Source organism: Cuculus canorus, chromosome 4 (assembly GCF_017976375.1).
Source record: "Cuculus canorus isolate bCucCan1 chromosome 4, bCucCan1.pri, whole genome shotgun sequence".
Lineage (NCBI taxonomy): Eukaryota > Metazoa > Chordata > Aves > Cuculiformes > Cuculidae > Cuculus > Cuculus canorus.
In genome coordinates this window covers 47,920,449-47,936,849 of record NC_071404.1, presented here as the reverse complement: position 1 = coordinate 47,936,849, position 16,401 = coordinate 47,920,449, and the positions used below count along the sequence as shown (strand labels likewise).

General features: G+C 41.3%; 1 protein-coding gene across 1 annotated transcript in view; it reads right to left on the bottom strand.

Moving 5' to 3' along the window:
- TNKS (tankyrase) overlaps positions 1-16,149 on the bottom strand; it is a 136,748-nt gene extending 120,599 nt beyond the window's left edge. Inside the window, exons 1-2 of the mRNA XM_054064637.1 lie at positions 15,641-16,149; positions 4,784-5,008 (exon numbers count right to left, since the gene is read on the bottom strand). Coding sequence (XP_053920612.1) covers positions 4,784-5,008; positions 15,641-16,115 — 700 coding nt within the window. The 5' untranslated portion in view covers positions 16,116-16,149. The remainder of the gene's footprint in view (positions 1-4,783; positions 5,009-15,640) is intronic.
- Between the last annotated feature and the right edge of the window lie 252 nt (positions 16,150-16,401).

Here is a 16,401-nt window from a genome sequence, read left to right as displayed (position 1 = left end):
TGATGGATCCTTAGCACTGCATGGACTAAAAGTAATTTTAAAAAACCTTTACAGTCTTGTACAGTGTTGAAGGGAGCTTTTCAGTAGCCAGAATTTGCTACTTCCCTTTATATACAGATCCATAAATCATGGCACAACCATAGAAGATGCTCATAGTCTGCACATTTGTGAAGAACGCCCTTAAGAACTAGGCAGGTGTACGATGGGTGAAATCAGTTTTAAGGCTAGCTGTCCTATAGCTCTGAGCACTTACCTGGAGATCCACCTGGAAAAACCAAATCTCCGCAGGAACAACTACAGCCTCTGCAGAAGCACAGTGGAGGGCAAGGCCAGGCAGGACAGACCACATAAGTACATCTTCTGTAATGTTATTTTAGTCTAGCTTTTTTAAGAAAAAGACCCTGTGTGTGCACAAACACACACTTTTAAAGGAGCTGTTACCACTAAGGAAATACCTTGGAGCTATTCCCATTCCATGCTCAGCAACCAGAAAATCAAAACAGAAAAGAGCATTAATAAATCTACTACACCCAATCTTGATGTCTGTACACCCCATACCAATCCCTCACCCTTAAAAAAGAGGGGGGGAGGGGGGAAGAGGGAAACAAAAATACTGGAATAGTCAATGTCTAACATGATGGAAGACTAAGGTTTTCAGCTCAGAAGAGAGACATTTGATGGAAGAAAATACAAAGACTTATAAAATAACGAAGTATAAGAAGAATGCAAATAAAAACTACTGTTCATTATTTTTCACTGAAGTCCTGAATGGCTTGCAATGAAAGTCATCAAGAATAGTATTTTAATGAAAAGAAAAGGTTGCCTTCTGCCTGCAGGGCTATTAAATTGTAAAATTCTCTTGCCACAAAATAAAGCCAAGAGTACAGCAGCATTTAAGTGATTAGATCTATCTTTCAAGACTTTTGTATACTAATGGCTATGCAACATAGTCCAGATGCAGCCTCTACTTTATCAAGTTCCTAAATTGCTGATAGCCACGGGAAAAGAGGATATACTCAAGCCATTCACAGTCTCTGAACATCTGCTACATGCCACTGCTGGAGAAAAGCGAGCTACATGAACCTTTGGCCTGACAGCAGTAGAGACTTTCAGATGAAGAAATAGACGATCCTTTCTCTCCAATCTGAACTGCAGAACAATCGCTATCCTGACTTCTCAGCATCCCTCCAAACACACTTTGTAGAGTTCACCATTCGTTCATTCACTATTCCATAAGCAAATGCAATACTGGGGAACAAAAATACTTTTCATTATCTCTAGAAGCAATCCACCAACATTGAAAATGCATCTTCTTGACAGATAAAGCAATCCTAGAACCCATAAATACTGGAAAACACTATCTAACAATTGGTTTTAATGCATCAATACATTTAGTCCAAATATTGATTAGATACTTATAGCAAACAACACTTTCAAATGGATTCAATTACTTAGCAACTAAACAAATCTGAAGTGATGAAATATATTGTAAGAAAGGGTCAGCAAACCAGCCACGGACTGTTTATCATCCTGCAAGATCTCCTACACTACCAGACCCAGGACATGAAAGTAACTGCCACCTAAAAGAGCTGCAGTTGGTATTCCTCCGCAACTCAGCACATTTGCATTGTCTCCCCTTTAAGATGCTACACTGTTCTACGACTGTAATACGTAACCAGTAAAACAGAAGCACAAGAAACCATATCTGTCATTTGCTGTCTTTCAGCTTCCTGGAATAGAAGTTTGTGCGTAGTCTGATGAGTTTTCATCAGTTCATGTACACATCTTATTTTCACATAAGCCTTCAGTGGCAGAGTTTGTACAGTTGAGTACTCACGGTACTTTTAGCATAAATACGCACACCCTGTTCCAAGGCCAGTGCTATACACAAGAGCATTCTATAGCTGCAGTGCAATCACTACCTAGCTTTTGCTGCTCTTCCCACTCTGCTTCAATGCTTTGAGTTTTCCTCCGAAAAATTATTCATGAATGTGCTGCATCTCTGCACTCTGTTCAATTATCACTTTGTCCTTTTTTGACCTGTAAAGCGGCCAAAAGAACAGTGTTCTGTGCTATATGCGATAAAGAAAAGATGAAGACTCTGGCAAAGAAGGGAAGCAGAGAAGATAAATTGGAAATTTCTCTCCCATTACATCATTCGGAAGAAGATGCCAAGAACAGGTAGCAAAAAACAACTCTAGATGACTAATTCCTGCACAGTCTACTGCTTTTCAGACAAATACCCAAGTTCAGCAATAAATTCTAGGTTATGCCAGGATTTCCAGAGACTGTTATTCAATTAATGCTTTTTAAAAAGCATACCTTGCTTCTTTAAAAAGGTACACGAAGAATGGGATTTTTTTTTTTTTTTACAGGCCAATTTATTCCATCACATCTGCTGTAACAGTCTACAGTTAAGGTGTAAATAGCACTACTGCGCAATATATTCCAGAAAGTATTCAAGTATTCCTAGTCTGAATCCGTGCCCTAAGCAATCACTGTTCCATTATCCAGGTGTATAATGTGTTCCTTGGAGACAAAAGCTGAAGACCTTAATGTAACAATTTTATACAAAAACATTTAAAAGAAACAGGAACTTGCCAAAGACAGCAAAATATGCTTGACCACTAGATATAAAATGCAGACAAACTCAAAACAAACAAGAATAGACTTCTTCTTCCTGTAGTCGTGTCCTAGCAGTTTTATGAAATCAACTTAATCCCAGAGAAACATCATACAACAGTACATACTAAATCTAGTGGCTGGTGATACTGCCTTCAGTAATAACTCTTGCGCTGACACATCAACTGAATGATGTGCATGGATTTTTGTAACTAAACTGAGCACAACTGCATCACAGTTGCTGTTTAAAACAAAATTAATTGAAAAAAAAAAAACAAAAAAAAAATCACAGGCCTCCAATCTGCCTGCAAGCAGCTTTCTAAGGAGAACGGCATCTAGTCCTGCAGCTGTGCTCAGTGCTTCCAGAGAAACCCATAACTGCAGCAGACAGCAGAAGAGCTTTGGGATTTGACCAGTACCATGTGCTTAATACTTCATATACATGGATGATCCCCTTAGTCTAACATGCTAACTTTCAGAGCCACAGCTCTAATCTGTGCACAGAGCACAGAATGAAGTTCTGTGTAATGCAAGTCATAAATCTGATTCCATACTTATTTTCACCAAGCCCAAAACTTCTTGCTGAATTAGAGCACAGTTTTAAAGCTATCAATTATGGAAGTTAGATCTAAATAATCTCAAATTACTGCCAGTATTGTACACCAAACTTAATGTACCACAGCCTGCCACCTCACTGATCTGCCCAGTCTCCTCTGATAAGCACCATAGAGTCTTCAGACAAACCACTCAAAGTTGCACTACCTATTCTGCCCTCTCAAATCTTAAAATCTTCCATTGTAACCATCTTACATCCTTTCACCTACAAACAGAAAGGTGTGCAGCTGCACCCTCTCCTGCTTTATAACAAGGTTTAAAGACTGAGCAAGACAAATCTTTTCCAAAGCAAACAGATCCAGTCCTTTTCAGGTATAAAGCAGCCTCTTACTATCAACCTTCTTCTATTTAACTGGCATGTTTAGTCAGCAGTTCCCAAAGCCAGTCAGACTCCAGCAAGAAGCAATTACTTCCTTTTAAGTCACATACAACATTCCAGTTACTGACGGGAATTAAGCTAACTTTTCCATTGACCATTGTCACAACAGAGGGCTACTGGGACCTACTATATAAGTGGATCTCTTCTCACAGTATTGCTTCACCATCAACAGTATTAACTAACTTCTGTAGAATATTCTCCATGTTTTACCTCCACAGAGATAAAATGAAGTCTACCACATCCCTTGTAAAAAGCAGAAACAGACTAAAAAAAATTGTGGTTTGATGTTTCCCCAAATTTCTTTCCCTCAATTTGTGTTGGTTTTTTTTAAGTAATGACGTAATTATTCCAACAAAGCTAATGTACGATCTTGTCCTCTAAGTTTTGCAGGAATTTTATGCAGTAAGTTTTCCTTTCCATGATTGATAAAAACCCCAATGCTGAACAGGTTATTTTATTCAAGTCAGTAGATATGAGGAGAACCAGAATTGATAAATAAGTTCAAGGAACTGATCCGAGTGTAAAAAAAAAAAAATAAAACTCGAAGTTTCCATTTAGGAAAAAAAGGAACACTAACTACACTGAGAAAAATCATAAAAGTTAAAGACATGCTGACTGTAAAGCTCTTTATATGTTCTAGATACATTCAAAATGATTGAAGTGTTCAATTTTACTTGAAATTGCTTTGGCTCCAGGCTACAGCACACACACACACTGAAGACATATAACTTCTGCCAACAGTGGCGTCCTGTAACTTCTATTTGAAAGCTCCAAAGGACTGATGAGATATTTCCCCTTACTATGTAGAATGAAAGGTTAACCATCTTCCTAACCACGATGATAACATCTAGAGTAGCCCAAAAAGCAAGGACTTCACCTAGTAAAGCTAGTTTTCCTGACAGCAATCAAAAAAGACAAACTTCCATATTCAGATTTTGACTACTATAATTTAACAGATGAGGAAACTTCACCCAACCTCTCCTGGTTAGTTTTTCAGATACACATTCAGGAAAGACTGCATTAGTCTCAAATTGTTACAGCTACCTGCTAGTTTAAAAGAAGTTAATTTTCACAACCAACCAATACCCTTCAATTCCAGCACATAATTATAACTGCATAAAACATTTATCTGGTAAAGTTTCAATGTAAGAAGAGACAGACACTTACCAATACACACATCTATCTTCCCCTTGATAGCAGCTTCATGCAAAGGAGTGTAGTTCCAATTGTCTCTAGCGTTTGGGTCTGCTCCTTGACACAGTAACAGACTAACCACTTCAGCATGACCAAAAGAACAGGCGTTGTGAAGGGGTATCAGCCCTCCATCGTCACGAGCATGAACGTTGGCTCCTGTCTGTAGCAAGTGCTCTACAACATCCTTCCTTCCAAAACCTGTAAGAGAACACATTTCTGTTCATTTGTCTGGTAAAACAACATGATTTACTATTTAAAACTGTTGAATCTTAGTCCAGTGTACAGACATCAAACGATATTATGTATGTCCTTCTTCTATTTTATGGTTCATTTCACCATGAAGTGAGACTATATTCACCTGCTCAAACAACAGCTGGAAGATTCACTTGCACTCAGGACAGACGTGAACCACTACTTATAACCACTGCTATAACTAGTCAGACTGGCTGTCACTATCTCATAAGTTCTGCAACAGCCTTGTCATTCTTTTTTAAGAAAAGCTTTTAATCAACATAAAATTTAGTATAATTCCTATGTATCTTAAGCAAGTGTCTTCCATACTATCTCTTGATATAGGTCTTCCTTGGAGGGGAACTCTATTAATAAAAACTGAAGGCCACTGTCAGTGCTCAAGCAGAACAACTTTATCTTAACCAAAACCACATTCTTACTCTTTTACAAAAAAGTCTGACTACCTCTAACTGACAAAGAGGCTAAGAAGTTACAGATTAGTACAACTGAGACCTCAGCTGGGAAATAATGTCTCAGGAAGCTCACAGCCTAGCAGCACAGCATCTGTTATGGCCACGGAAAACATCACCACAGAGCCAGCACCATAAAACTAATACATCTAAAAATCTGCAGCAGCACGCGAGACTATGACACATTAACCATGCTGTCCACAATGAACCTGGAAAGGTTCTAGTGCCAAAATACGGTTCCTATTGCCCCAAAGGCCTTAGAGCAGCAGTCTCCATGTTTTTTCTGACTTCACACCCCTATCAGTAAAAAATTTTTTGAGCAGGTTCCCCCAGTATACATATATTTGTAACTCTTATACAGGCACTACCATGCTGTTATGTAGATTATAAACAGAGAAAGACAGATACTTAAAAATTATAAAGACAAAATAAATGTTGTTTTAAAATTTCTATTATATTTATCACTGGCACAAAATATATTTTCTTTCCATATCCCAATGAAATACCTTTCTCACTCCTCTTTGCAGACCACTGCCTTGGAGGACAGGAACAAAAATAAGATATCAGGCTCAAGAGAGGCAGTTTGAACTAGAACACAAGCACTCATTTTTGTACTAGGTTGCATCTTAAAGATCAGAGTGCATTGGTTATAAACTTCTGGGCTAAAAGATTTAAAGGGTATCACTTTAAGAGTTACTGTATCTTCTAGCAATTATGGGTACCAACCAGCTTGATTAAGAATCCCATGTATATTAACTTAGTTTATTAAACAGCCAAACTAAATGCCGCAGCAAGTGGAATTCCATGGCAGCTGTGCTAACTGGCAGCTTACAGATTCTATTAAGTCCACAGATCAAAAACATAACCAAAGACATTATTTAGCTCAACAGAAGCAAGAAATAAGCTGTCAGTTCTCTCACAGGTGACCAAAATGCTGCTAAAACAGTGACAGAAATGTACACTAGTCACAGCTATGCAGACTTACGGTACAGAATTAACATGCTTTTCCCCCACAGCCCATACGGTGAGACCACTAAGCCAGATCTGGCAGCTTATCCAGTTAAGGCTAATGTTATAACTCAACATCAAGCTTTCAGTCGAGCTGCAGGCTAGTCATTCTGCAGGAATTTACTTTGTTCCCTCAGTGAACCAGGGAGTCCTTCAATACCCTTTCTTGAAGGACAGAAGACAGGCAGAGCCGAAACAAAAAGCTCCATTACTAAGTCATGGTTTGAGAGTTTTGATGACAGTTTAATAATATCTTTATTTCTGTCTAAAGAAGTAGTATTCTATAAGACACAAGCAAGCAGGTGGAAGAACTGTCTAGGGAAGCCATCATGGATACAGACACAGATGCTCACATGTAGTACAGACTGCAGCAGTTGAGGACTTATTTAATTCTGCATGGTAACATAGCTCAAGTTAACAAGTACAGCCTAGTTACTTTTGGGTAACTGCAAGGATTCCCCGATCCCAACTATATGGAGCCCTCAGCTGCCTGCAGACCAAATGTTGGACCACTACAAATTACAAGTTAGCACACTTGATAAGATACCAAAGTGGGTTTTCTTTAATACATGGGGATAAAGAGAGTTCAACAGCTCCACAAGCTGCTGAGCCATACCAGCTGCAGGGATGGGCCCACAACCCGACTGGCACCACGCGGAACCATCCAATTTTAGTCCACCATTACGGATCAGTCAAAGCTTTCTGGTACATTACACACTGAACACATTAGAAAATACACTACAGAAAGGCAAACGTGAATCAAAACTGATACTTATTTATCATGACAAAAGTGCTACCAGAAGACACATTTTTCTTAACTGAACTGTCAGTAAGGCCACTGCTACTGTAAATCACTGCAGCTCCTAGCATGAAAATATGCATGCTTGTTTCCGTTATTAAAAAAGCCAAGGAAAATCACCTGCAAGTTTTCAAATAGAAAATGACAGCTTAAATGACAACAGCAAAAAAATCCAGTATCTGGTCCCAAAGGGACGTTAACAGGCCTGGGGCATAAATACCAAGTGGCAAGCCCTCAAGGTTGCCACGCCTGCACCACTTATTTGACTGGCAAAGGAAAACCAGGCAAGACAAGAATTAGAAATGGATGCTTTCAACTAAACAGCAGATCAACAGACTTTATTAACCTTTAGTTTTCATGGGCTGAATAAACAAGCAGTGCTGAAACTGCATAAGCATTTGTTTTACCTGCACTCCTTTGACTCTCGAAGAAAAACAACCTGACAATGTCTGAAAACCAAGACTCCTTTTCAAACTGCAAATTTCAAATTCAAAGTGTTGCAACTTTCGGTACTACACACAGACCTCTTCAAGGTAGTGCTGGACATGGGTTTATTGGAAAAGGTAGGTTTGGAAATGCCAGCAATAAATGCTTTACTCTTTTTGGTGAGCTAGCTCTTCCGTTCAGACCGCTAAAAGCACAGTTACTGTGTTTTTATCCCACCAGACCACCCACATTTTGGAGGAAAAGTATCCAGTTATGAAACAGCTTCGCCCCCATGACTGCCACTACAGGCAAATCTGTAAAAGCTTGAATTGGCAAAGTGCCAGAAAGTCTTTAAAATGATCACAGGACCCAATCTGGCAAAGTAGTTGTAATTACTGAAACTCCTGCAGTGTTGAGGTCACCCTCTGTAAAAACCAGACACTTGCCAACTCATTTGTGACAGATGAGGCACATATAATCCAGTTTAAACTGAAGAAACCAATGTTACGTCATGTGAGATGACTTTAAAAATCCTGCTCTTGCATATTTCGAGGGCAACTTTAATTTACAAAGCCTATGAAAGAGTTCCCAAGAAAGAACTTCTAACCAAAGATCCCAAAAGACAATCATTACCAGGAAAACGTCTCAAATCAGGGTAACTACGGAGAAGAGTCACATTTAAAGTCACATTAAAGCTTCTTTTAATGAGATTCACCTGCCAACTTCCAAAGCCCACTTATGGGCAGGGTCCTTTATTAGCTGAGGTTATTTCACACAGGTAAAATGCACAAGTTTTTGCCTTGATTTTAGCTCCTTTACACAATTCAGAACTTTTCAGGCAAGTTGCAGTACCTCAGAAAACATTGTCCAGGAGAGAGAAAGGAAGCAGTAGTCCCATTGTAAGAAGGCAACAGCAAAAGTATATCTAAAATTTAGGGGTGAAATACTCATCAGTCAAGGCAAAAAAAAAAAAAAAAAAAAAATTCAGTGCAACTGATAGGCTCTTCATTTCTTCTGTCATCTCCCAGAAACAACTGAAGATTTGGCAAAAGCTAGGAGACAGACACAGCTATGATAGCTTCACATAAATTGAGAGACAGGCAGACAACTCAGAAAAAACGTCACTTAACTAGTTCTTTGCCAACACTGTATTCTTGCCTTTCTGCAATTTGTACTTGTCGCTTCAAGCTAAAAGTAGTGGAAGGAAAAAGGGCTTTTTTAGGTAGTAAACTGGCCGCCTGAAAATTAAACTAAATAAAACTTTTAAATGCTGTCAGACAAGACAGGACACAGAGACACTGAGTACTTAGAACTACAACCAAGATAAACTGTCCCACTCTCCCTTTCACATCCTGCTCCCAGTCTGCAAGCTTGTCCTGTCCCATCTTTTCTTGTGGCGGTCTTGGCGGTCTTACCAAGGTAACAAGAGGCAGAGAGAACAGGCTGAATGACCGATGAAGGAAGCGATGCAAGGAAAGCAACAGGAGCACCAGTTTATACCTTCTATTACATGCCCGGGTTAGGGCTCGCAAGTCAAACCTGTATTCAGTGAGTCACAAACTTTCTCATGGTAACCATTTAGATGCTTAATTACTAACACTCCCAGAAGCCACATAATTCACTGCACAATTTCAAGACTCATTTTCAGAAAGTCTGGTAAATAAAACAACCAAAGAAATATATGGATTTCCCACTAGAATAGGGAGAATGCTTTCTCCTGCGAGCAAAATACATCAAGCAGTGATGTCAATCATTTTAAGTACAGCTGTACTGTTTAATCTGCTGCCCAATTAATGTTACTTGATCACAACATCGCATGAACACCTCTAGGTCTAATTTCAACCTCTGCAAAGCTCCTATGTGCAGAGTTTAACTTACCACATGGAAGACTTCTAACTTTCACTAGGCATTTTTCCCCCTTTCACCTGCTTGCTTTTAAGAACACATGGACTCCAAACGGAGTTAACTTTTTACATAAGGGTACAATCACAGGTTAAGCATATCTGCAGGTCCTGCTGTGAGGTTAGACAAAGCAGGAAAGATGCTCTTACTAAATAATCTCACCTATTAAAGCACTAACTATAGCTCATATAAGAATACAAGCCCTTGAAGTGGAGAAGTACACATCTTAGTGACACACGATCTTTTGAAAATAGTTTTAAACTGTATGCAAAAGGTGGAACAAGTTCAAGCTAGGTTACCGCACATCTCTTTGCACATTCTGAGACCAGATTTTTACCCACAACAGTTCTATGAAAAGCCACCAGCACTTCTCCCACTTCACTAGGCAGAACACAGCTAAACTGAATGATTTAACTAAGTAAACTGAAGAGCCTACAAACTGGGAAAGATGGCACCTGGTTCAGTATTACTGAAGGTCGGAGATTTTGCCATTATATCCTCTTGTAAATTCCTTCAAAAGATTTTAAATGGGAAGGAGATACAATACATTGTACAAAGTACTGCAAGACCATTCAAGAGAACAAGTTGCCAGTCTCAAAGAAAGCAAGCTGAAACTTCCTAGAAAGTAATACACAAATGCTACAAACACAAAAGAACAAATTCCAAAGTCAACACCAGTAATTTATCAATTCATCTTTTTACATTAATAAGTCTGTGTTTTTCTGGCTCGAGCCTGTAAGGCTCCCAGGATGTTTCCTAAATGACAACACAATCTGCACTCTTTATTCTATTCATATGAATTCAGTTGAAAATTGTTACTACCCCTGCTTTTAAGTTGCACAATGCAGAACAAAATTAATCAGTGACTTAGCTTTATAAACAACTGTTTGAGTAAGGTCAGACATCTCTTCTGTGGCAAGGATGTCTCAGACAACAGCAACAAAATGATTCAGAGTAGTCCAAGTATGGTATCTCAACCAAGGCTTTCTTTCCAGGGCAATTTAAACTAACTTCTTGCACTTCGCACCATAGGTAGAATGGTCAACGCAGGTCTCCCTGCGCAGAGTGGAAGTGGGTAATAAGTTACCCACTACTCCTTGCTTTTTCCTAGCTGTCCCTGGAGGAACAGTCAGTAGCTGGTTACATTAGTTCTGCTGCCTCAGTTGCTTATCTCATACATGTTGAAACAGCTTGCACTTCTATGATTAATGGTTTTCTAGTTGACAAATCCCCTCGACCAGTTCTCCTCTTAAACTCTGACCACTGACTATTTTCCAGCCCAAGTGAGAACCCTTTGCTCTCAGGATTGAAGTCATGTGCACCGGAAATTTTCTAAAGAATAGTTATATATGTTAACCTTCATCAAAAGATTTTACTTCCAACAGTTATTACTAGAGACAACAAAAGCATGTGTACAGAAAACTACTTTCTCCAAACAGCTTTTTGACATTACTATAGACTCAAGCAGAAAGAAAACCAGGAATATCACTGATGTTCTAAACAAGGCACCTGAAATCAGGCTTCTCCAAACCCAAGTTCAGGTTGATACCACCAAGAGCACTTCACCCTGTGATCTCAATTCTATACCTTCCAAAAGCCCCTCTGGAGACCTCCACCTCTTCCTCAGTACAGAAGTGGGCATTAAGCCACAGTTCAGCAATTAGTATTAGTGCTAGGATTAAACACCAGCAAGAAAATAATTGTAAAGCTAAAAGAATGTGTTGCATAAGAACTTCAGAGGCTAAGTTCGTGACCTAAAAAATAAAGTTAAACTTTCATTAAATGAGTGTGGAACTGGACCCCCTTATGACTGTGGCTATTTGAAGACATTAGCTAGGAGTCAGCTTATTTCTATCAGGTCCACCCACTCAGTCACTTCTGAAACCGATGCTATCATTAATGACTTGCCAGCGAGGCCTAGGTCTAACCACAACAATCAAGGCATCAGTAGCAAATACATCTATGTCTTTTAATAAGTCTAAACCCTGTTTCAGAAGGGAAGAAAACTCCACCACCAAACCAGCTCCTACAAATTCTTGCTGGATCTGGGAAAAAGCTAGGATTTCAGACATAAGGTCACAGAAGTCCTATCCATCTAGGCATATTAAAAGAAAAAAAGTCTTAGAAAGCCAGAAAGTGTGCAAGTGCTATAAATGGAGGACAACACACACAAAAAAAGAGCCCTGAATGAATTGCAGCCAACCTGCTTCAAACACAATGGACCAATACAGGCACCGCCATCCCCATGACAAACCCCATAACGATTCATAGAAAATATGCAGGCTGAGAGTGAAGTCCCACTCAACTCCATACAAAGTATACCTAAAATGTGGCACATTATGACACAGACTGAAATTATGCAACTATTACAAAACCCATCCTCAACAGCACTCTTCGAAGGGGAAAAAGACATCTACCTGTCACATATATGCAGAACAACCCATTCATTTGGTTATGGTGGTTAAAAAGGTATTTTGACAGCTATTGACACACACACAAAAAAAAGCAAGATTATCAAGCCAGTTCATAAGAACCGACAGCAGAGGCACAATAAAATTTCTCAACTTGTGAAGGGCATATAACAGAGCGAAGATGTTCATAATCTGGTGAAATCAGATCTTTCTCAAGAAAAAGAGAGAACACATCTTTAGACCAAAGGAGGCACGCAGTGGAAAAGTAATTCAACGTGGTTTGAAGAAGCAAACCATTAAGCAGAATGCAGGATGGAAAACAGAAGAGGCAACAAGCTACTTTTAATAAAAGTTAACACTCCAATTATTCAGTGGAGCTCCTTACCACAGGATGAGCGCCTACTAACATGGAAAACCCAAGTCTTGCTCAAATAGTTGCTGAGCTACAAACTGCAGGAAGAGTACTCGGAGAAGTATCATATATGAAGAGAGCAAGTGTATAACTCTTCCCTGGACATCTGCTTTTGGCCACCAGAATGGATGGAACTTTAGACAAAAATATCTTCATTCATGTCTAGCACAGTTGCTTTTTTTTTAGTTATAAGCAAGCTAGTTTTGATTTAAAAAATGAATGCAAAAGCTATGAATACATTAATACTTCCATTTAATTTCTTTTTTATATTTTAAAGTCACTCAATCACTTCCAAGTCTTCAGAATCTGCTTCTTACTCTGATGCTCAGGTGCTGCTGCACAATAACCAATACCTGTACTGCTACCAGACGCGTAATATCCTGCAATCCACACAGCAGCTGAGACACTACTGAATTTTCCTCTTTCCAAGCATGTGTTCTATAGAAGAACCACTCAAAACACTTGCAAAGGAAAAGCTGAACAACACAGTCTGAAAGACATTCAGATTTCAATAGAGGCTCTGCCAGAGTAACAGTCCATTTGGAGGATGAAAGGAAAACAATCCTTTGTTCAACCTCTTCCTGCTTGAGGAGAGAGGTCTCCATCACCCTGATATGGCCTCAGTATTAATTTCTGCCTTATTAATAGCTAATGAAAGCAGGTCAGACTTATTCAGCACACTAGATGACATTTCAACACAGAGTTGAAGAACTGATTCCCATTTATTCAGAACAATCGACAATTCAGATATCCCTGGACAGCACTGTTGCTTCAGCTTGTTGTGGCTGTGCACACTTTAGCTGGAAGCCGATAATGGACAGATGACTCCAACTTCTAGAAAGATATTTAGATCCGTCTCCAGCTTTTTAAATAACTCGTTTCAGAGAGATTTCAGTTCTCACTTTACCCTCAGCTTATGTATGTGCTAAGGATTCTGACTGCTCTCAAAAGTAGCCACTTTCATCGTAGCCTGCCATGAGAAAAGACATTAAGGTGAATTTGAAACTAGAAACTTCACAAAGCTTAAGGAAACTTGAACTTAGTGCTTTTTACAAGAAACTACAACTAGGGAACATTTTCCTTCCCTATTACAATAAAAGTAACTTAGCTGCCTGGCACTGCTGCCAGAAAGGACATCAGAGAAAATCAGACTAGGGAGAAGTCAAGTACTTGGGTCTATGGACAGGGTGTGGGGAGGGAAAATCCAGCTACCCTCAAAGTTGGGAAATGAAGAAGAAATTATACCGCAGACTCCTATGCTCATAACCAAACAAGTTTTATTTCTCTTTTTGACCACAAAGGGGAAGGAGACCAAATAAACATATTGCGACACCGGCAGACAGATACTGCCTAAGATCAACTGCATTCAAACAACGTACTTACAAACCTTTCCAATATGCAGGATCCCAAGATCTCCATAATATCTGCCTGATTGCTATTACTTGTCAAATCCATTTGCACCAGATATATCGCAGTGATTTGAGATAAAAATGTACACTGGCTAAGGAAAGTCTTCGAATCTAGAAATATAGATATAGGAACTCATTAGATACAATAACTTCATCTGTCATTTTCCTCATAACACAAGGAACCACCTTCCATTGCTATTACAGTACTATTTTCTCCACACTACCAACTCTCAAAGCCCTTAAGTAACTTTTGTCTCTTTCTTCCCTAACCAAAGTAGAAGTTACCACTTCAGCACTAGAGTTTGTACTAGCAGTGCAGCTACAACCTGGAATCTCAGAGTTTAAGGAAAAGTAGCAAAGTCTAATTTTCAGTCTGAACCCAAAACAAACAGAACAGACTCAAGGGAAGCCTTCCAAAACATTAAGAACTTAATGCACACACATGCTGTTGTACTAGCATTGTGTTCCAGGGTTCATTAAAACTAATTCTATCTCTGTACCCCAGAAGTTCACTGTGTTTTAAGCCCCACTTGCACAAGGTCATACTTTTCTGGACGATGTTGGGGATCACAGAAGAATGAAAAAGAGATGGCTCAAAAGTTCCCTTAGGGGCAACACAAAACGTCACTTGTACTTCAAAAATGAAAACAAACTCATTCAGTCTCAGAGAGTATTACCTGACTGATAAAATGAACACCACTATTCAAAGTTCCAGGCAACACTGTGCTATAAAGTGTTCACTTTTATTATGAATTTCAACACAGTTGCTTTAAAGCCATAGGGCAGTATTTAAATACCAGCCACTCAAAGCAGTTTCATTAACTCTCTCAACTGACATGCACTAATACATCACTTAAAGCTCAAGCAAAATCTGTGCTCCTTACTAGGTAAGGTGCAGTCGTGCAACACTGTGGCAGAAGTCAGACAGTCCTCAGTCTGACCACAGATCTCGCAACAGTACAAGTTTTGAGTTAGAGCTGATGATTTAAAACACCTCCTTCGCTTCACCTTTATCATGAGCTTCATGTGCCAGTAAAGACCATATCCTGTAAGAAGGATTCTTCTTATGGACTACATTAACCTGTAACAGCTATAGTTACTAGAAGGTAATGCTTACTTCCAGTTAAGGTAAGCTGTTGGACCTTGATATTAACTGTTTAAATGACATTATTTCTGACCAAAACAACATCTCCTCTCAGAAATAAGAGTCATAGTCTCTCCTGGACACATCTATAATTTCTATCAAGCTCAGTTGCTCCATTTCGCCTCTTTCTCCAACCCACTCAGACCAGCAGAAACACAAGAGATCAACCCGCAGCCATACCCATATAAAAGAAAAGTAAAGTTACAAAGTACAAGGCATCAGCTTTGTTCCTATCAAGTCTACACGCCATCACAAGGGTTCCCGACTTTCAGGAGTCAACTTAACTTCAAGCAAACTCTGTTCTGAACTCCAGTTTCCCACTTTCAAAATGCAAGGGCACAAGCTGGCACCCTGTGTGTCACAGACAGAGAAAAATGTCTGTACTTTTAGATCATACGGTTTCCCTTACGCCTCCAGAACTCCTCTCCCACTTGTTTCACACAAAGGAAGAATCTTCTTCCGTTGTATGAGGGGGGAAAAAGGAGGTTTAACACCTGTCTCCCCGCCACCTGCAGCGAAACTGGGGACACTGGGGGGAGCCGCTCCCGGGGCGCAAGGCCGGAAAATGCCCCCTCCCCGCCTCGCTGTCACGTCCCTCTCGCCGGGAACGGGACCCACCGGCGGCGAAGTGGAGCGGCGTGGACTTGCGGCCGGCCATGTCCTTGGCGTTGACGTTGCCGGTGTCCACCAGGCGCTTGACGCGCGTCACGTCCCCATTGCGGCAGGCCTCCAGCAGCTCGCGGAACGCCCCGCTCGCCGCGCCCGGCCCCGCCGCCTCGGGACTCTCCGCTGCCGGACTCGACGCGACCGACGAGGAGGCGGAGGAGGACGAGGAGGTGCTGCTGGAACTGCTGCCCGAGCCCGGCGGCGGCCCCGGGGCCTCCGAGCACTCCGGGGCCGGCGGCCGCTCGGCGTCGGGGGGAGCCTCGCCCTCGAGGCCGGCCAGGCTGCGGCGCTGCGCGGCGGGGCCGAGCTCGGCGGGGGCCAGGCTGGGGCTGCGCGGCGGGGAGGAGGCGGCGGGCGGCGAGGCCGGCCCGGGCGGCGGGTGATGGTGGTGGTGGTGCTGAGAGCGTCGCGGCAGAGGCGCCGCCATCTTCGCCCTCCCCCGGCTCCGTCACTGCGGCAACGGCGGCAAATCCCGCCCCCCCCCGTCGCTTCCGCTTCCGCCCGAGGCCAATTGCAGCGCGCGGCGGCCGCAGGTGGTGCTCACGAGGCGGTGACGAGGTCGGAGGGGCGCGGCCTCACGGGTCCCCGCCCCGCGCGGGGCAGCGGCGCGTGCCTGCCCCCTGGCGGCCACCGCGGGGGAGTGGGCAAAGCTTCCCAATGAGGGGTTGTTCTGGAGTGGGAAAGCGGCAGGGACAGGGGAGCAAAAGCGAACC